Source organism: Panthera leo, chromosome A3 (assembly GCF_018350215.1).
Source record: "Panthera leo isolate Ple1 chromosome A3, P.leo_Ple1_pat1.1, whole genome shotgun sequence".
Classification (NCBI taxonomy): domain Eukaryota; kingdom Metazoa; phylum Chordata; class Mammalia; order Carnivora; family Felidae; genus Panthera; species Panthera leo.
Genome location: NC_056681.1, coordinates 347,594 through 366,659, shown reverse-complemented (window position 1 = coordinate 366,659; position 19,066 = coordinate 347,594). Strand labels below are relative to the sequence as shown.

At 59.9% G+C, this 19,066-nt stretch overlaps 2 protein-coding genes across 2 annotated transcripts in view; both read left to right on the top strand.

The window, feature by feature from the left end:
* Positions 1-8,464, top strand: part of PRPF6 (pre-mRNA processing factor 6) — a 47,963-nt gene extending 39,499 nt beyond the window's left edge. The window contains exons 14-21 of the mRNA XM_042930368.1: positions 80-218; positions 1,988-2,107; positions 2,665-2,841; positions 3,314-3,447; positions 4,177-4,268; positions 5,283-5,397; positions 7,427-7,553; positions 8,182-8,464. Coding sequence (XP_042786302.1) covers positions 80-218; positions 1,988-2,107; positions 2,665-2,841; positions 3,314-3,447; positions 4,177-4,268; positions 5,283-5,397; positions 7,427-7,553; positions 8,182-8,334 — 1,057 coding nt within the window. The 3' untranslated portion in view covers positions 8,335-8,464. The remainder of the gene's footprint in view (positions 1-79; positions 219-1,987; positions 2,108-2,664; positions 2,842-3,313; positions 3,448-4,176; positions 4,269-5,282; positions 5,398-7,426; positions 7,554-8,181) is intronic.
* Positions 8,465-9,355: 891 nt separating this feature from the next.
* CA3H20orf204 (chromosome A3 C20orf204 homolog) lies at positions 9,356-13,464 on the top strand. The gene is made up of 4 exons (XM_042930084.1): positions 9,356-10,966; positions 12,430-12,690; positions 12,779-12,934; positions 13,079-13,464. The coding sequence occupies exons 1-4, from the start codon at positions 10,964-10,966 to the stop codon at positions 13,232-13,234; spliced, it is 576 nt and encodes a 191-aa protein (XP_042786018.1). The 5' UTR covers positions 9,356-10,963; the 3' UTR covers positions 13,235-13,464.
* Positions 13,465-19,066: the final 5,602 nt, after the last annotated feature.

Sequence of the window (19,066 nt, the reverse complement as noted above, 5' to 3'; positions counted from 1 at the left end):
AACTGTCTTTTCAGCACCCAGGCTGATGCTGTGAGCACCCTGCATGCTCTGGTGGTGACTGTGGCCCTCTGTCTTTCAGGGAGTCCTTGGAGGCACTCCTGCAGAGGGCTGTGGCCCATTGCCCCAAAGCGGAGGTGCTGTGGCTTATGGGCGCCAAGTCCAAGTGGCTGGCGGGGGATGTGCCTGCGGCAAGGAGCATCCTGGCTCTGGCCTTCCAGGTGGGTTGAGGGGTCCGCTGGGCTGCCAGGGGGCGTGTGCACTTGAACCCCCACCTCAGTGCCTGTCGAGGCCCGAGGGCTGCAGCGTGCATGTGCCCTTGAGCCCTCCCCCTGCTCATCGACGGGAGCTGACCTAAGAGAGGAGAAGTGAGTTGGTCCTGACGCACCAGACTCGGCTGCTCTACGGGCAGCTGGGGTCCTGAGGGGGCCCAAGAGTAGGAGAATGGCCAGCTGGCAGACCTGCCTCTTGGTCATGGCCATTCAGTGTAACCATGGGCCAAATATTCCAGAACACAGAGCACGGGGCAAGCAGGCGACATTCCCCAGGTGAGTGGAGCAGTAGCCAGATACAGCCATTTCTCACAGGAGAGCACATGTGAGAATTGGATTGTTCCGTCCCTGTACTCTGAACACAGGATGCGCACAGAGGCCACTCGTGGGCCTCCTGGTGCTGCTGGGCCCTTAGGTGGTTGGGATTACATTCAGACGGCTACACCTAGCCAGGCTTCTTTGGGCTGGTGTCATGACCCGGGCGGCATGGGGTTAGCAGTTAGCATGCTTAATGTGTTTTAACTTTCGTTCCAGCAGAGCTAACCCACGGTGTTTTTGGTTTTTGGTTTTTTGGTTTTTTTAAATGTTTATTTATTATTGAGAGACAGAGAGAGACAGAGCATTAGTGTAGGAGGGGCAGAGAGAGGGGGAGACACAGGATCCAAAGCAGGCTCCAGGCTCCGAGCTGTCAGCACAGAGCCCAACGTGGGGCTCAGACCCACAAACCGCGAGACCATGACCTGAACCGAAGTCGGACACGTAACCAACTGAGCCCCCCAGGTGCCCCCCCACGGTGTTATGTTAGTTTTGGGAAGTGTGCAGTATGGCGATTCAACACTTCTCATGTTATTCAGTGCTCGTAGCAGCCATGTTTATAAACTGTCGAGTGCTGTGTAAACATCAGTGTGTTGTAACCCTGCCTAGCGTAATTAAGTTTGTCCTTCCCTGAGTAAATGCCATGAGAGGAGCCTGGCTGGTATCTGGCCTTTTGCTTTTTCCTGTCCGTTGGAAGACAGTCACATGTTCAGGACGCTCCTTCTGTCTGAGCCATCACAGCATTCTCCCGCCATCTGCCTGGGCACCGCTGCCAGTCCCCAGCACCACCCTCCAGGTGCCCTCTCCTTTCCCTGCTGGTCACTCTGGGGCTGTTGATGAGGTCTGTGATGCAGCCAGGCGAGTGTGCTTTCAGAAGGCCGCGAGTGTAGCACCCGTGTGTCTGCTGGGTTCTGGCTGGTACGTGGCCCGGTCCTAGCCCTTGGGAGCCTTCCACGCCATCAGCGATGCCCTGGGCATCATTCTTCCCTGCTCACACAGACACACCGAGATGGCCAGTCCCTTGTCACCAGGCTTGGGAACAGGGTTGGGTATGGCAGATCCACATGGGTAGAACGTGAGCGAGCCGTTCCGGCTTTGAGAGGCCACTCAGGGAAGCCTGCAACCGGGGGGTGAGCCGGTGCCCCTGGCTGCAGCTCAGGGTGGGTCCTGGAGAAGACGGCTCTCCAGCTGCTGGTGGTGTTGCCTGAGTGCCTAGAAAATGGGCTGGCTTGTTTTCAGGTGGGTCAGCACTCTTGGGCCGGACCCTGCTCTGTCATCTGTTAGCTCTGGAATCAGACTGCCCTGCAGCAGAGTGAGGCCCGGCCTGGTGCCCAGGCTAGCTGCTCTTGATTAAGTATAATCTAGCCCTGGCCACTTTGTTCTGATCCCATCTCTCCCTCCAGGCCAACCCCAACAGCGAGGAGATCTGGCTGGCCGCTGTGAAGCTGGAATCCGAGAACAATGAGTACGAGCGTGCCCGGCGGCTACTGGCCAAGGCGCGGAGCAGCGCACCCACCGCCCGGGTGAGCGGGGCGTTGGGGCCATACTGGGTCCCTGGGGCCTGTGGTGTCCGGAGGGTGCGAGGTACCACCTAAAGCTGTGGTACTCTTGGCTTATTGGTTCATACTTGACTGCGAGGTGTATTTGTGTTTTTAATGTTCATTTATTTTTGAGAGAGACCGAGACAGAACGCGAGTGGGTTGGGACAGAGAGGGAGGCACAGAATCGGAAGCGGGCTCCAGGCTCCGAGCTGTCAGCACAGAGCCCAACGCGGGGCTCGAACCCATGAGCTGTGAGATCGTGACCTGAGTCAAAGTCGGATGCTCAACCGACTGAGCCACCCAGGCGCCCCGTATTTGCGGTGTTCGACGCCCACCTTGTTCCAAAGGATGTGAAACAGCTTACAGAGGTCCATAAAACACAGCAGGATGAGTGGCATTTAAGGGGAGCCGTAGTGCAAAGCGTGTATTGTGAAGGCGCCGTCCTTCCAGGGCACAGTGCTAGACGTCGCCGTGCCGTCCAGACAGGTGGTCAGGGCGGGAGCAGGGGCTGCTTAACAGCGTGTCTGGTTGTCTTGCAGGTGTTCATGAAGTCTGTGAAGCTGGAGTGGGTGCTGGGGAACATCGTGGCTGCCCAGGAGCTGTGTGAGGAGGCCCTGAAGCACTATGAGGACTTCCCTAAGCTGTGGATGATGAAGGGGCAGATCGAGGAGCAGGAGGAGTTGGTGGAGAAGGCTCGGGAAGCCTACAGCCAGGGGGTGAGCTGGTGCCCCTGGCTGCAGCTACGAGCTGACTCTTGTAGACTGGATGCCTAGCCTCAGGGTGTCCTTACGCCTCGCCTTGCTCAGGAATTGGAGGCCCAGCGGGCAGTGACTCACTTGGGCCCCAGCTGGTAGCGTGCTGGCAGGGCCAGACCCTGGTCCCTTCACTCAGACCCGTGTTTTTCCTTCTACAGAGCTGTGTGCACCACATTCAGTCAAGTGCGGGTTATAGCACAGTTAACGTACAGGCGGCCGTGTGTGCGCCCCACACGCATGCATGTGTGCACAGCCACGTAGTAAACATACGCTTGTGCACAGCACTGCTGTGCACGTGAAACCCCACACCCAGACCTGAAATGGGCAGGTGGCTGTGGACACAGGTATCCCTGACTCCCGGCCCAGGAGCCTGCCACAGCTGTCACAGCCCCTCCCTGACACCAGCCAATCCCTCTCTTCTTTGTTGCTGCAGTTGAAAAAATGTCCCCACTCCACCCCTCTATGGCTTTTGCTTTCTCGGCTGGAGGAGAAGGTTGGGCAGCTGACCCGCGCTCGGGCCATTTTGGAGAAGTCTCGCCTGAAGAACCCGAAGAACCCCGGCCTGTGGTGAGTCCCGGCGAGCCAGGCTCGCCCCTCAGAGGGGCTGTGCTCCCTCAGTCGCTCGTGCAGACTCATTTGTGCAGCGTTTCCAGCTCAGGCTCCGTGAGAAGGATGGCAGGTGCTGGCTGGGAGGAAGCACAGTCCCTGTCTTGGGAGGGTCCAGCTCGGGTGGGCTCCATTTACAAGCAGGCCTGCACATAGTGGGGTGCAGTTTCATTTGTGCTCTAGTAGAAGGCGCCCAGGGGAGCCAGGAGCTAACGATGGGGGATCAGGGATGGATGAGGCCGAGGAAGTGCATCCCACAGCGGAGGTGGCATCTGGACAGGGTTTTAAGGGTGAACAGGAAGTTGTCAGGAGAGGATGGCATTCTGTCTGTAGGAAACAGCGTCGCAGGGCTGCAGTGTAGCTGTTGCCAAAGGAGACCCCAGAGAGTTGGGCAGGTCCTGGATGCCGCTGCTGTGGTGCCCAGCCATCCTGGGAGCACCAGCATGGCCTCGCCCTCCATGTCTGCTTGTGCCTACATGATGTCAGGGTCCGGGCCTCGGCTGGGGTGGCTGCTGGCAGGCCTGATGGCGGGGTGGGCACGAGTGCCTTGCGTCTCTGGTGGACGAGCTCTGCTTGGCAGGGCAGGTGGCTCTGGCCACGGTGGCTTCCCAGGAGCTGCGAGAACTGTTAGGCTTGCCAGTGGGCTTCGGTGGATGGGGTCTGACTTGTCCTTTGGGCCTCTCTCCTGAGGTTGGAGTCTGTCAGGCTGGAGTACCGCGCAGGGCTGAAGAACATCGCCAACACGCTCATGGCCAAGGCGCTCCAGGAGTGCCCCAACTCCGGTAAGGGACTTCCCGGCTTCCCAGACTTGCCAGGCGGCAGCAGTTCCTGGGGGAGTGGGTCTCGGGGTTCAGACACCCTATTAAAGTGTTTTGTTTGTCGGAGTTTCAGCTGCACCTGATCTTTCAGACATTTGAACTAAATCCCCAGTCCCAGTTGTTGTGGGTTTGACTTCGTGTTCTGGTTCACTACCATTACTTTTTTTCTGAAACTTAACTTCTGTTACCTTACTTTGCATTTAAACATACATGCACTGTGAACAGATTTGGGGTAAAAAAAAAAAAAAAAGGATATTAAAACTCACCTTTAAGTCACTTTTGACTTATTTGTATTGTCATAACTTGTGTTCCTGCACAAAACCCAAGTCCTGTGTGTTTAGTGTTGTCCCTTGTTTTATTTAGAGAGAGAGAGAGAGAGAGAGAGAGAGCGCGCGCAAGCAAGTGGGGGAGGGGCAGAGAGCAAGAGGGAGAGAGAGAATCTCAGGCAGGCTCCACACTGTCATTGCAGAGCCCGACGTAGGGCTCGAACCCACAAATCGTGAGATCACGACCTGAGCTGAAATCAAGAGTCGGACGCTTAACCGACTGAGCTGCCTGGGCACCCCGGGACTTGTTTTAAAGTTGAAAGTGCCTGTGTAGATATATACCAGAAATCTACAACGCACCTATTGGTCAATTTGAATCTTTATTAGTATTTCTGATTTTTTTGTTGTAGTAAATCCTTAGATATGAAATTATGGAGTCAGTGGGAGTGAACCTTGAAGGTTTTGGGTACTGCCTACCTAGTCACTGCCAGAACTTTGTCTGGCCTGTGCCATCAGAGCTGCTGTGGGGCAGGTGGTCAGTGCAGCCTTTGTGGCTCTCCCCCAGACATGTGGGAGGCCGTAGCCGTGGTCTGAGGACACCCCGGGTTAGAATGTTGGCAGGCCCATCTCGGGGCAGCCTATGCACGGATGGGCCGTGTCTGAAAGCAGAGGTGGGGGTCTGAGTTGTGGCATCCTTGTGTCTGAATTTTAGGTGTCCTGTGGTCTGAAGCCATTTTTCTTGAGGCAAGGCCCCAGAGGAAGACCAAGAGTGTCGACGCCCTGAAGAAGTGTGAGCACGACCCCCACGTGCTCCTGGCTGTGGCCAAGTGAGTGAGGGGCCCTTGTGAAGTTGCTGACCCTTTGGGACCTGATGGGATCTCTTAGGGTCCTTGTCCACCAGCATTCCACAATGAAGCACTTCTGCTTTGACCCAAGGCAGGCACATCTCCAGGCAGAGGCCATGCGGATAGGTGCTGTCCCAATGGTCTGCACTGCCCCTGACCCACAGATAGGCTGCTTCCTCTGAGCCCCGCCCTCCTTCCCTCTGTCCTGGGCTCCTTCTGACAGGACTGCTCTCAGTCTGGGCACTTCTTGGTTTACACATACACGTGTCCTACGTCGAAAGACAGAGACAAACTTGCTGACGTTGGTCCACATGGAATTTAGTAAGCAAGACTCCTTCGGCTCAAAGGGCTATAAGCAAGGAAATTATTTTTCTCGTGTTAGTGTGAGAAAGCAGACACTTTCACCTTGGTGACCTTGGGGACAATCCAGGGTCCATCAGTCAGGCCCAATCAGCGTGCCTGCAGGTGTGGAGATGGCCATGCCACAGACCATCTTTCCTTTGGGTTGCATGGTCTCAAGGGCAACAGGAGGTCAGCGAGTGACCTCGCACCATCAGCTCATACGTTGGGTGCTGGGTCAGAGGCTCCCTGGGGTGGCCCGCGGTGTGGGAGGTGTGGGAGGGAGTTCGGGGCCTCGGCAAGATTAAGTGACGTTACGGCCGACGCGTGGGGGGCCTGCGAGCAGGGTGGGGGCTGTGTACGCTCAGAGGAGGCCGGGAGGTGACTGCATTTGCAGTGGGGGGCATCAGAAGGAGCCTTGGCTGGACTCCCGGGACTGCTGCTCAGGCCTCCCCTTGCGGAGGTGGCATATGTGCCCAGGAGCCCCTGCGTGCTGTTGCTGCCCAAGCGGGAGTCTGGCCCATCCTGAGGCATGCACAGGTGGTGTCGGCCCCACTTCCTCAGGTCCTCCCGGGCACCTCCCCTCCAGCTGCTTTGAGGCTGAGGACGCTGCACGTGGAGGCTTCCCTCCGGCTCCTGAGGCCCGGCTTGGGCCTGCCCGGGGCCCCCTTCTGCCCTGGGCTTCCGCCTCTCAGAAGGGCTGCTCTGTTTGATGCTCTGATAGGGCGGCCGTAAAACCTCATAAAAGGCTTTGCTAAAGCAAATAAGTCACTCCTTGCTGTTCCCAGGTTGGTGTCCTGTGAACCTGCTATCTGAGTTTGTGCTCTTTAAGTCATAGTTTATCTAACACCCAGCAATTAAGAGTACCGCAGGGCTTAAAAAACAATCAAGCTATCAGAGCATGAAATTACTCCGTTTTGTAACTGAGACCAGCCCACACAGCCGCCCTGCATGGCGTGTCAGTGGTGTGGCGGTCTGCTTTTGTGCCTGTGGCCACAGAGGACACTGGGACTGGGCGGATGGTGGAAGCCACGCAGGGTCTCAGCTGTCAAAGAGTGCTGCCCCAGTGTCCTTCCCCCCTCTTGCCTTCCGCCTTCCCTGGCGTGTGGGGGAGGGCGCGCACAGGTCCTTCAGTGGGTTTCTGGTGTCCTCGCTTGAAGCTTCCAGCGTGGGCCTGGTTTGCAGGTGTCTGTGTCTGCTGTGGGCACTGCTCAGCACAGTTCTGGTGCTGAGCCGAGGCCCAGCTTGTCCGTGCTGGCTGGGTCCCTTGCCAGGGACTGCATCGTGGGGCAGATGCTCCAGAAGGAATCTATTGAGGAGCTGACTTCACTGAACTTTCCCTAATCAAAGTCTGAACTTTTTGTAAAGTTTCCTTTCATCTTCTGTATTTTACCCAGAGGAAACTAATAACTTAAAGGAGTTTGAAATTCTTGCTCTGTGTGGACTCTTTTAAGAAACAGCCTGATTAGACCCTTGAAGGACAGTTGCAGGTTAGTGGTGGGAGCGATACCCAGGTAGCCAGGCCCCATTCCTCAGCTCTCCTGTTGGGAGCTCAGGGGCTCGCCAGAGAGAGGATCGACCTGATGTTGCCAGAGCTGGCTCCCCACCACCCCTCAGGCAGCGTCGGACGTGGCCACTTACGCTGGGTCCCTGAACTTACGCTTGCGGACAGGCTGTTCTGGAGTGAGCGGAAGATCACCAAGGCCAGGGAGTGGTTCCACCGCACGGTGAAGATCGACTCGGACCTGGGGGACGCCTGGGCGTTCTTCTACAAGTTTGAGCTGCAGCATGGCACAGAGGTGAGGTGCTGCTGCGGCTGCCTGCTGCTCTCCACCCCCACCTCTGGGCAGTGGGTGGGTGGAGGGGAGAGGCACAGGGGTCCCTCCTGACGGTATTTGCTTCTGCGTCTGCTTTCTCGTTACAGCCTTTAGCCTCTTAACCTGAAATGTAGATGTTTGGGTGATTTTAAGTGGTCTGTTAGCATCTCTGATGAGTTGGTTGGTGACTGGGGCGTGGGGTCACAGTAGAAATGGGGATGGGATTCAAGCCCTGATGATTGTCCTGCCTGGGCGAGTTCTGTCCTACTGGACGTGAGCCTGGGGGGGCCTGGGCAGCAGCACCCCCCCCCCCCCCCACACACACAATGCTTAGTGTTGTCGCAGCTGTCCTGGAGACCCCATGGGAAGTGGAAGCCGTGCCCCATGGGGTCTGGGAAGCTGCTCGGGGTACTCGTGTGAGGCACACACTTGGCCTCGGCTGGGCTCAGCACCTGCGTGCCATCAGCGCTGCAGCGGGGCACCTCAGACACCACTTGTGCCCCCCTGCCCTCCAGGCCCAGGGCCGTGGGGCCGGGCGAGCGTGGTGGGGCGCGTGTGAGGGGCAGCCTGGGAGGAGCCCCGTCTCAAGTGCCCTGTGGTCCTTGCCCAGGAGCAGCGGGAGGAGGTGAGGAGGCGCTGTGAGAACGCGGAGCCACGGCACGGGGAGCTGTGGTGTGCCGTGTCCAAGGACATCGCCAACTGGCAGAGGAAGATCGGGGAGATCCTAGTGCTGGTGGCAGCCCACATCAAGAACACCTTCTGACCCTCCGGTGCCTGTAGGGGGCGGCCCTCGGGACAGCGCGTAGAGGAGCGTGTGGTAGTGACAAGGGGGTGGAAGGGGCCCTGAGCCACCCATCCTGCTCTTTAATTAAAGGTTTTCCAGGTAGCCCGTCGGGGTTGGTGACCTGCTGGTTTTGTCTGCGCCATTCTCCCCTGCCTTCCCGTAGGTGCTTTGGCTGCCCCCGTGTGCTCTCAGGCCGCGTCCTGGGCTCACTAGGGCTCTTGGAGACAGCCTGAACCCTGCGGGGGAAGCCGTGGGACCCCCTGAGATTCTGTGGGAAGGGGGGGGCGGTGCACATTCTGGGAACAGCTGGGGCTCCCCCGGGCATCTCCCAGGTCTGCCTGCCAGGGTGAGTGACCGTCCTGCGCGAGTGCAGGCAGCGGGCCCAACTTCCTAAAGTGGCTCCCAAGTATGTTGCTAGGGGCTCACGGGGAGGCCCCTCGGGTGTGTGTCGGAAAGAAATGTTACCGGTAAGAGCTTTTCTCATATTTGCTCATGGCGTTATTTTTATAATCAATAATGTATAATCAATTTTGTTCTAAAGCACCTGTAAGTCCTCATCTCTGGATTGAAAAATGCATAACCTGGGAGACTTAGCGTATTTGCACTGTTTATGCTGTGTGAGGATAACGGGCTTCCTCATACTTTGGACCCCTGTGTGTGTGTGTTCAACTGGAAACCAGCAGATTCTCTTCGGAGGGGTGTGTCAGCCATGGCTGCAGACATCTGGCCAGAGGTCATGGGTTGTCCAGAGGCTGTGGGCCAAGGAGAGGAGATGCTACTTGTTACATATGGCGACGAGGGGAGTAGCTGGCAGCCGTTCCCACACGCTCATGTTGGTTTGTTTTTTTTAATTTTTTTTTTTTAACATTTATTTATTTTTGAGACAGAGAGAGACAGAGCATGAACAGGGGAGGGGCAGAGAGAGAGGGAGACACAGAATCTGAAACAGGCTCCAGGCTCTGACCTGTCAGCACAGAGCCCGACGCGGGGCTCGAACTCGCGGACCGTGAGATCATGACCTGAGCCGAAGTCGGATGCCTGACCGACCGAGCCACCCAGGCGCCCCACCACACGCTCATGTTAGAGAAGATTCCAGACAGGCTGCTTGGTGCCTCTTGGTTCCTGGTGACACCGATGAGGAGACTGTTGTGGGGATCAGTCGCTGACCCACGGCTCAGCCCCCTCAAGGCAGCCAAGGTTGGGGAACACGTGCCTCGATGTCAGCACCTGAGGCACGGGCAGCTGTGCCTAGAGAGTCAGGCCCTGCTGGGTCCGCCTCTGATGTTCTGGGAGCCACAAGGACACTGCCATCCCAGAGCAGGGGAGGGACCACCCCCGTGGCCTGGATCCTACTCCCAGACTGTGAATCTGGAAATGCTGCTTCTCACTTGAGGTGGGCCAGGCCCGAGGAGCAGAGCAGGGAGGTTCACAGGGTCTTTGGGGTTTCCTTCTGTCTCATGGAGGAGGCGGGAGGGATCCGGCCTGGTACACTTACCACATCGAAGAGATACTCCTGGAGTTTTAGGAGCTTGAAAGCCAGCCTATTCCTGTACAGACCTAGAAACCGAGGCCCAGGGAGCAACGGTGACTTGGCTGTAGTCACAGGGGCTGCTGGCAGCCTTCTGTGCTCTGAGTTGGATGTGGCTTCTCCTGGACACATTTCTGAACTCGGTGTCGGGTGCGGCCTTCTGCAGAGCCCTTGGAATGTTCCAGAGCACCTGGATCATCCAGTGTGGATATCTCCTCCTTTGCGTGGGGGTTGTTTGCTTTGAGGTGGTTAAACGACTTTTCTCCCTGGGACAGATGTACCTCAGCTTGTCTCCAGCTGGGATTTCTTGAGCTCCAGCTCAAGGCAAGTCGGGTTCTGCACACTGCCCTTGTTCTGAGGTGGTGCTTGCAGGGTTGAGAGCCTGTTTGGGCGAGTGGCCGTGACCTCCCCCAGCGAAAGACCCCCTCGGCCCAGGAGGGATGAGCAGTAGGAGAAGCCTGGGAAGCCCCTCGCCAGGACCAGCAGGGGCAGGACCCCCCCCCGGGACATCAGGGTGTGGGGGCTGGTGGCTGTGGCGAGTTAGGTCCAACTCACCTGGTTCTGCTGGCAGCCGGGTTCCTGGGAGAGGCAGCACCTGCTGACCGCTGAGGAAGGCCCCAGTGGAGGGTGCAGACAGGCCCCTGGCCTCTTCTGGCTCCCCTACCCCAGCGGGCCCAGCAGTGCTCGCTGGACACCCCACCCCCCCCTCGACAGTACAGACCTTCTTGGGCCAATGGCTCGATCCAAGACCCGCTGGATGGGAAGAGAGCCCGCAGCTGCCGGGCTCCAGGGTCAGGTTAATTGAAGAAGCAATTGGATAGGAGGTGGGGAGAGGGAGGGGGTAGGGCTGGGGTTGTGGGGCCTCCCTCCCACTCCCTCCCTCCTCTGCTCAGAGGAGCCAACTTCAAAAGCCTTGTCTGCCTGCCGCCAGCCTTCCCTGCTGTGTCCTGTCCTGGGAAGCCCTGTTGGCCAGGCTTGGAGCAGGACTTGGAGTGGCAGCCACACTCCCTACCTGAGGACCCAGGATCATGTGCAAGGCCCACTGGCAGGAGTGAGGGAGGGCCTCACCCTCAGAGGCCCATGGTGAGCAGCGTGGGGCCACTGGGGAGGGGGCTCACTCTGGCCGAGGGTTTGGGACCGAGCGTAGTCCAGGGGAGGCTGCTTGAGCGTCTGTCCCCTACTGGGAAACCTCCCTTGGTTCCCGTCACCTTGGCCTGGAGGGCCTGGCAGGCCTGGCCCTGGGTGCTCTTGCCTGTTCTTCCGGCAGTGGGGGTGGGGGGGTGGGGTGGGGGGGAGAAGGGAGGGGGTCTGCCTGGCGGTGCCAGGGCTGCTCGGTTCTCACTGGCTGGGGTGGGGGACAGGCAGGCCTTCCTAGAGCTGGGCAGCCAATCTCCCCCGTGTGGACGGCTCTCCACAGCCACAGCTCTTGTTCTTGCTGTGACCTCTGACCCCACCCCCAGCATGCCTGGGGGCAGATTTGAGGAGGGGCCACAGCTAAAGGCACCCACTCCTCCTGCCAGCGCTGCACCCCAGGTCTCCAGCTCGGTCAGGCTCCCCTCCCAGGGCTGGGAAGCCGAGTCGAGTCCTGCGTCTCGCTGGGTTCACATGATTAATTTTCCAGTCACTGTTTGGGAACTAGCCGGTCTTTCTCTTTGATGTTTGGGCTTCTAGGGGGAGGGTGGTGGTGGGTTTCTCCCCAAGCCAGCCCCTTCTGGAGGGGGAGGCTCGTGAAAGGGATGCCTGGTGGGGCACAATGTGGCCCCTTTCTCCCTTGCCTCTGGGGGATTCCCCAAGACTTCCCCCCCCCCCGCCTCCTCAGAGGGGTGTGGCCTTGAGCTCTGAGCCCTCACCCCTGTCCTGGTTGGGCTGGAGGTGCAAGGGCACCCCATTTCCCATGGCTGTGGGGGTGGGTCAGTTCTGCCCCTGCTCCGGGGACCCAGAGGTGAGCAACGTTCTGGGGATCAGGGGGTGCTCATCAGGAGGAGAGAGCCTGGCTGTCTGGTGGGGACTGATGTCTGGGAGGTGTGGGGCTGAGTTAGGGGATAGCCAGGGGTGTAGCCATACCGGCAGGTAGTGTTTCCCGCTGGACCCCCGGACCTAGGGGTCAGCCCTGCCCTCCAGTCTTGTGAGCCCCTAGTTCCCATGCACACAGAGCACCAGGTGTTCCTGCTCTGGAGCCCTCTGTCTCCCTCTTGGCCCCTCAGGGCTCAGTGGGCCTGCCTTCCCAGCCCACCTCCCCCCCACCCTCACCCTCACCCTCACCCCTGGCCATCCTCCAGCCCGCCAATCTATGCATCAAGCATTGAGCTGTCTGGTTCGCAGGCCTACTGTCCTTCCCTCAGACTTGAAACAGGAAGGGATTTGTCCTGCTAGACCCATGCTTGGGTGATGAATGGCGCAGTGACCTTTCATTTTCTACTGTAGTTCAGAGAGTCCCTGGTGGCTGTGGTAGGGGGCCGTCCAAAGCAAACCGCCTGAGGGGTTGCTGTAGGGAAGGTCTCCTCTGCGGGCCTGGGCACCCCACCCTGACCCCGTGTCCCTTCCAGGTGCCTCCCAAGCCTGCACTCTGGGCGCTCCTGCTGGCTCTGCTGGGGCTCGCACCGGGTCAGGCAGGGCTCCGCACCTGCAGCATCCCTGACGTGCTCCGCCACTACCGCGTGGTCATCTTTGAGGACCTGCAGGCTGCTGTGAGGCAGGTCGGGCCAGGCTCCCGACACCTCCATTTCATCCAGAAAAACCTGACTGGAGCTGCAGTCCTCGGATGGCGGGATCGGGATCGGGTGGGAGCTTCCTGCGGCGCCCAGAAGGTATGGGGGGAGACTCACTCTGTTCCCCTCCGGGGCCTCCCCGCTGAGCTCTCTCCCCAGCCCCCAGTTTCCTCCCTTCCTTCCCCAGGAGCACGATATCCTGCTGTCCATTGCGTCCCTGGGTCGGACCCTGCGCAGGGTGGTGGCCCGGGGCCACCGCCGCGGGGCACTGGAGAAAGCCGCGTGGACTGTAGCCCTGCGCACCGAAGCAGTGATGCGGCGCCACTGCTGGATGATGCGCCAGGTGTGTGGGGCCAGACCCGGGTCCCTCCCCTTCCACAGGTCCCCTGAGCCTCCCACCGTCCCGCGGTGTCCCCGTCTGGGAGGGGGAGGGGGAGGGGAGGGCGCAGAGACCGTGGTCACTCGCTGACCTTTCTGCCCCTGACAGCGGAGGAGGAGCCGGTGGCCCAAGAGGCACCCTCCTCGGAGTCGCCGCAGCCGCAGCCGCAGCCGCAGGCGGCTCCTCCTGCGAGTCCTGGACGCCGTCGCCACCTGCTGGGAGAAGCTCTTCGCGCTGCGTGCAGCAGCCTCCGAGGACTCCTAGCGCGTCCTGCGCAGGCCAGAGAAGAGCCATCGGGGCCGAGGGGCCTGGGAACGAGCTTCATTTGGTGCCTCCTCTCCCTCTTGTTGGCTTACTGCTGGGCCCAGGTCCCTCCTTGTCATGGCCCTGGACATGCTCCAGGCACCTAGCCAGGACTCAATAAACTGCTGGTGCTGCGGTCTGGTCTCTTCGCCTGCTGGGGTGGGGCCCACCACCCCTGGATCTGGGCCTGGGCCAGGAGCGGGCGCTGGGGGCAACAGGCCGCTTGGTAGGGGAACCAGGACTACCCGCCACACCTGGACGAGGCCGGCCCCCACCCCACCCCTCCCCCTTCCAGCTGCGCTCCCAGCCTCAGGCAGCAGGGGGCGAGTGGGGACGCTGGATGGGACTCCCCTAGGCTTGGGGGGTGGATGGGGAGGGGCTCTATCGGGCCCTGAAATGTCCGGTTTCCGTCCTGCTCCTCTCTGGAATGGGGGAAGGGGTGGAAATGGAGGGGAAGGGAAGGCTGAGCTTTGTGAACTCAGAGCAAAACAACCGGATAAAGGAAACGGGCCTGAAGGGAAGCCAGAGTCGCTGGCCCTGGCTGCAAGTGGGGCCAGGCCATTTCCTGCGGCCCTGGGAGGGGTGGCCACGGCCCCCTCTGTGGGCCTGGACAGGCTGGTCAGGGATCCGCTGTCTTGTGCTCTGGGACCGTATGTTTGCTTGGCAGGGAGAGGGTCCTGATCCTGAACTCCCCTGCCCACAGCTGCAGAGATAGCCAGGTGTCTGTGACCCCCTCCCCAATCCTAGTCTGTGGAGGAGTGGAAGTACAGTCCGCAGAGCGCCTGGCCAACAAGGATGCCTGTTGGCCTCCACCTCACGTACTCCTTTCTGACAGGTGGATGGACCAAGGAGACCCCAGAGCAGGCCTTGCCTCTGGGGTACCCTGGCGGAACAGACAGGGAGGGGATACAGAAAGGCCTTCATGGTGGGGCAGTGAGCATTAGCACAGAATGAGAACCAGACCCTGGCCCAGCACCCCGCTGTACGTGTGCAGCAGGGCCTGTTGTCCCTGTTTTGTAGATGAGACTGAGGCACGGCCAGGAAGCGTGAGGGCTGGGGTGAGACCCAGGCCTTGAGCGTGGCTACACCCCGTGTGTGCCCTGTGCGCGGGCCACAGTGCGCAGCTGCCCTGGGGGCCCTGTTGTGGCGATGCGGGGACCGCCTGCAGTGTGGTGGGCCATTCCACCCATCTGTCAGCACCCCCTTCCTGCAGTGGAGAGCAGTCAGGCTGTCCTGGGTGGAGGGGGCAGGTAGGAGGGGGAGCACAGGCCTCAGCGTCCTAGGGACACAATCCCTGAGTCCTGGCCCATGACCACGCGAATGGGCAAGGTGCTCTTGTACTCTGACCCCATTCTTCCTCCCTGGACGCTCCTGTCAGAGCCCATCTGGTAGTGTATACATGTGTGTGAGCACGCGCACAGGTGTGCTGAGGGGTTGCCCGTGAGAATGTGCACACAGCTGTGCGTGTACGCTCCTGTGCGTGCGGGGGGGTGTGTCTGTGCATGGGGTCCCTTGGGGTCTGTGCATGTGTGTCTTGCCCTCCCCCTGCCTGGAAGAGCTCCCCACTTGCGGGTGGCCCTCCTGGAGTCTAACTCTGGTCCTTCCTGGCAAATTCAGCACGTTGAGTCAGGGACTGGAGGAGGCCTGTGGCCTGAGCCGGCAGAACCGAAGTTGTTCTTTGGTATGAGACCCCACTGCACCCTGTCTGCCCGCTGCCCCTTCTCTTCAGACCTCAGACAGAATGAGTGGCTTCCACACTGGGCGGAGGCCCTGCACATCTTTCCGGGTCCTGCCTCTGCCAACACGCTGCTGGCAGGCCAGCATTCTGGGCACAGGGACCTGGGCCCTCGTCCCCATATCTCAGACACCATCTGTATGGGTTTCCTACGACTGCTGTAACAAATGATCACAAGCCATGCGGCTGAACACAATAGAAGTTTCTTTCCCCACGGTTCTGGAGATCAGAAGTCCAAGATCATGATCACGGGCTTGAAATCAAGGTGTTGTAGGGCTGACCTCCCTCCAGGACAAACCCATCCTGGCTGCTTGCAGCGTCCGGAGGCTCCAGGTGCTCTGGGGCCACGTTGCTCCAGCCTGCTGCTGCTTCACGTGGCTCTCTCTTTTTTACGAGGATCTTTGCCCTGGGCTTAGGGCCCCTGGATAACCCAGGCTGATCTCATCTCAAGATCCTCAGTCCTATCTGCCAAGACCCTTTTTCTAAATAAGAATCCCACTCCCGGGTTCTGGGAGGTGGGCATCTCGTTCTTGGGGCCACCATTCGACACACTGTCGAGTCTTTCCTCACATAGGATGGCAGCAAGTGGGGCTTCTGGCTTCTGGGACGAAGTTCACTTGTCCAGCATGGGGATAGCCCAACCAGACCTGGTCTGGGGACGGGTGTACAGCCACAGTGACCAGCCAAGACAGACCAGAGGGAGAGCTAGGGATCCGCTGCTCGGAACCCAAGATGTTCGCTTTTGTGTTCAGCACCAGGACCCCTTCTGTGGCTTGCGCAGGAACTGCTGGCTGGAACGGACCAGAACCAGTGAAGATGGGGTGCGCAAGCAGGGACAGAGCCTTTGGCCTGTCCTGCATGAGGCACTGCCCTCCTTGCCGAGGTCTGGGGCGTGTCGCCTGAGCCTGGTTCTTCCCCTGCAGAAAACGTTGTTTCTGGGGCACATGCATGGTTGGGTTGGGTCCTGCACCCAGTGGTGTCCTGTCCCATACACGAGCCTTCTCAACTGCTTCCAGGGAGGTGGGGGCTGGGTCCCAGAAGGAGGGGCTGTGCCAGGGTGGTAGATGGGGCCGCAGGGCACTGGCCAGGGTTGTGTAACTTCCTGAAACCAGGGAGCCAGACCCCCCATGTGCAGCACCAGAAGAAGGGGGGGCAGGCTGACTTTGAAGGGTAGCCTGTGTCCCACGGCCTTCCCAGACTGGGAGCCTTTGAAAGAACATCTGGAACATGGGCGACTGGCAAACTGGTCTCTGGATTTGAAAACCAAAAAGTTCATCCCGACCTTGCCACTTGTGTGTTTCCCACCCCCCGCCCACACGCTCCTCTCTCCCCACCCCCTCTTCCCACCTCTGCTGCTTTGCAGGCAGGGGCGGGGCCATACCAGCCCAGTGTGCCGATCCTTCCGAGGGCTACTACGGATCGCCTGTGCCCTGCCCAGCACCGCCCTCCATGACCCCTCCCTTACCGGTGCGGCCTGATTGAGCAAAGGGAGGTAGTGGGAAAGACGTGTGCCTGCCATGCCCGGACCCTGGACAGATGCAGCTCCGGTGCTCATGGAGCCACGGCTGTGGGACAGGATGTGAGTTAGCCAGCCCCTGCATCTGGCGCTGGGTGCTGAGAAGGCATGGGGCCACACTCAGCCTGGGAGGAAACACCTGCACCCAGACCTGAAGGGTGCGCTGGCCCCGCCTGGCACTTGGCCTTTGCATGTGAGCCTGAGTGTGGGGTCCCCCAACCTGCAGGTGTGCAAGGAGGCTGCCTGATCCATCTGTGGTTGGTGTGGAAACAAACAAGGGCCCCCAGTCCAGGAAGCAAAGCACATACTCCGGGGGGTGGGGGGGCGGTGCCAGGTGCTGCGGCCCATTGTCCCTGCCAGTGGCCTGCAGGACCCTGGGGGGCTCTCAGGGACAGTCCCCATCCTGTCTCCTCCCTAGGAAAAGACCCAGCTTCGTAAACACAGGAGCAAACAACAACCACCATCCCCCCAACCCCAACTAACCCCCACGTCCACAGCCTCCCTCCTGAAGAACCGGCAGGGATCCCACACTTGCTAGGGGAAGTGAGCCCTTTTTTTGCGGGGGGGGGGGGGGGGGAGGTCAGGACCTTGAGGGGCATGTATTGTGGCGGAGGGCCATCCTGGGGTTGGATACTGGCCCCTGGGTCACCTCTGTGCGGTGTGTGTGTTTACATTTATTTTTTTCGTAATCTCTGCACCCAAACATGGGGCTCAAACTCACAGCCTTGGGATTAAGAGACACATGCTCTTTCCACTGGGCCACGCAGGTGCCCGTGGGCTGTGTCTTAACGGGACTTCTGCTCACATCTGTGGATGGCCACAGCCTGGCTCAGTCAAACCCTGTCACTGGCCTCGTTGCCTCCCTCCACAGCCCAGTTGTGACCTTCGTATCTTGGGGGTGAGGTGGCCGGGGCTCCCCGCCAGGTGAGCGGGCCCTATCCTCCGGTCGCGCCCTGCGTCCCCTGCCGGGCCTGTGCCGGGGCGTGAGGCCAGGGGTCCCGGCTGTGGCCCAAGATAAGCGCCGCACCCGGCGGCCGCTTCCTGCATTTCCTCCCTGCGCCGCCGCTGCGCGCCCCTTCCTGTTTTCTCGGGTGCGCAGGCTGGCAGGAGCGTGGGATACGGGGCGGGGTCATGGGGTATGGGGCGGGGCCACGGCGCACAGGGTTGGGTCGTGGGGCACAGGTTGGGGAATGAGGGTCGGGGACAGGGTCGCCGGGCAGGAGGCAGGATCGCGGAGACAGGACTGGGTCGTGGGGGCCAAGTGGGGTCGTGGGGTCGTAGGAAACATGGTGGTGGACGGGGAGCCCCTACGATGCTGAGCCCGCCCCATTGCACCCAGCCTGGCTTCCGCGTGAGGCTGGAGGTGAGGAGGGAGCCCGAGAGGAGGAGGAGCCTCGGCGTTCACACCGCCGTCTCTCCGTCTCTCCAGGTCCGGGGCCAGGAGTTCCCACACACCTGGTCCCTGGGGCCCCTCCGCAGCCTGGGGCAGGAGTGGGGGTGGCTGGGTGGAGGGCTGAGCCTTGGGATACGTGGCTCTAACATGCTGAACCTACTTGCTCGGATGGTCATTTGAGATATAAACCTGTGTAATTTTAATGCAAATGCACGCCACGCAAAACCTTGGTACACCAGCGTTCACTGCGGCATTATTCGCAATCGCAGCGGGTGGAAACAATCTTAGTGTCCACCGGTGGGTGAACAGATACAACGTGGTCCGGTCAGACGGTGGAATAGTACTCCGCCTTACAAAGGAATGAGGTTCACACGCTGCAACACGGGAGAACCCGGGAAAGCTGATGCTCAGTGAACAAAGCCAGCCTCAAACCCACTTCTTGTGCGATCCCATTTATGTGAAATGTCCAGAACAGGCAGACCCACAGACACGGAAAGTAGGTGATGTTTCCCTGGGGGCTGGGGAGTCACTGCTAACAAGTGAGGGTTTCTTTTTGAAGAGGCGGGAAAACACTGAAATGAGAGGCGTGGTGGCCGCCCAGTCCTGGGAATGTACTAAAACCACTGACTTAGCTGCCAGAAAACCTATGCAGGTTTGGTAGAATGTGGGCTGACACCCTTGGGTCGTTGAGAGCGTTTGTCCGGCCAAGTGGAGGGTGACTTAGGTCCATCCTTGCCTGCCCAGCATGGCCTCGTTGGGATCGGGCATATGAGTGAGCAGAGCCTTGGCCCCGATGTATCTCTTGGTAGGCTATGTGACTAGTTGTCTAGTTGTGTGTGTGTGTGTGTGTGTGTGTGTGTTGTGTTCCCAAGGGTGTCCAGGGGATGACCTGAGAGGGAGAGGGTGCCCCTAACCTGCCCCCAGCCCCACCCTCCCTGACCCTCCTCCCCTGGGCTGCTTGCCGGGGAAGGTTCAACACCCCGGCCCAGGTCCCTCCAGGGCCCAGCTGAGTCCTGGGCGTGGGAGCTGTGGCTTGTGCCAGGCAGGGCTGCTAGAACTTCCCGCCAGGAGCTAGGCCACCAGGGTCTGTTCCTGGCCAGCCTGACTCAGCGGGAGCTGGGGGTGGGGACTTCCCTTTTCGGACCCTCG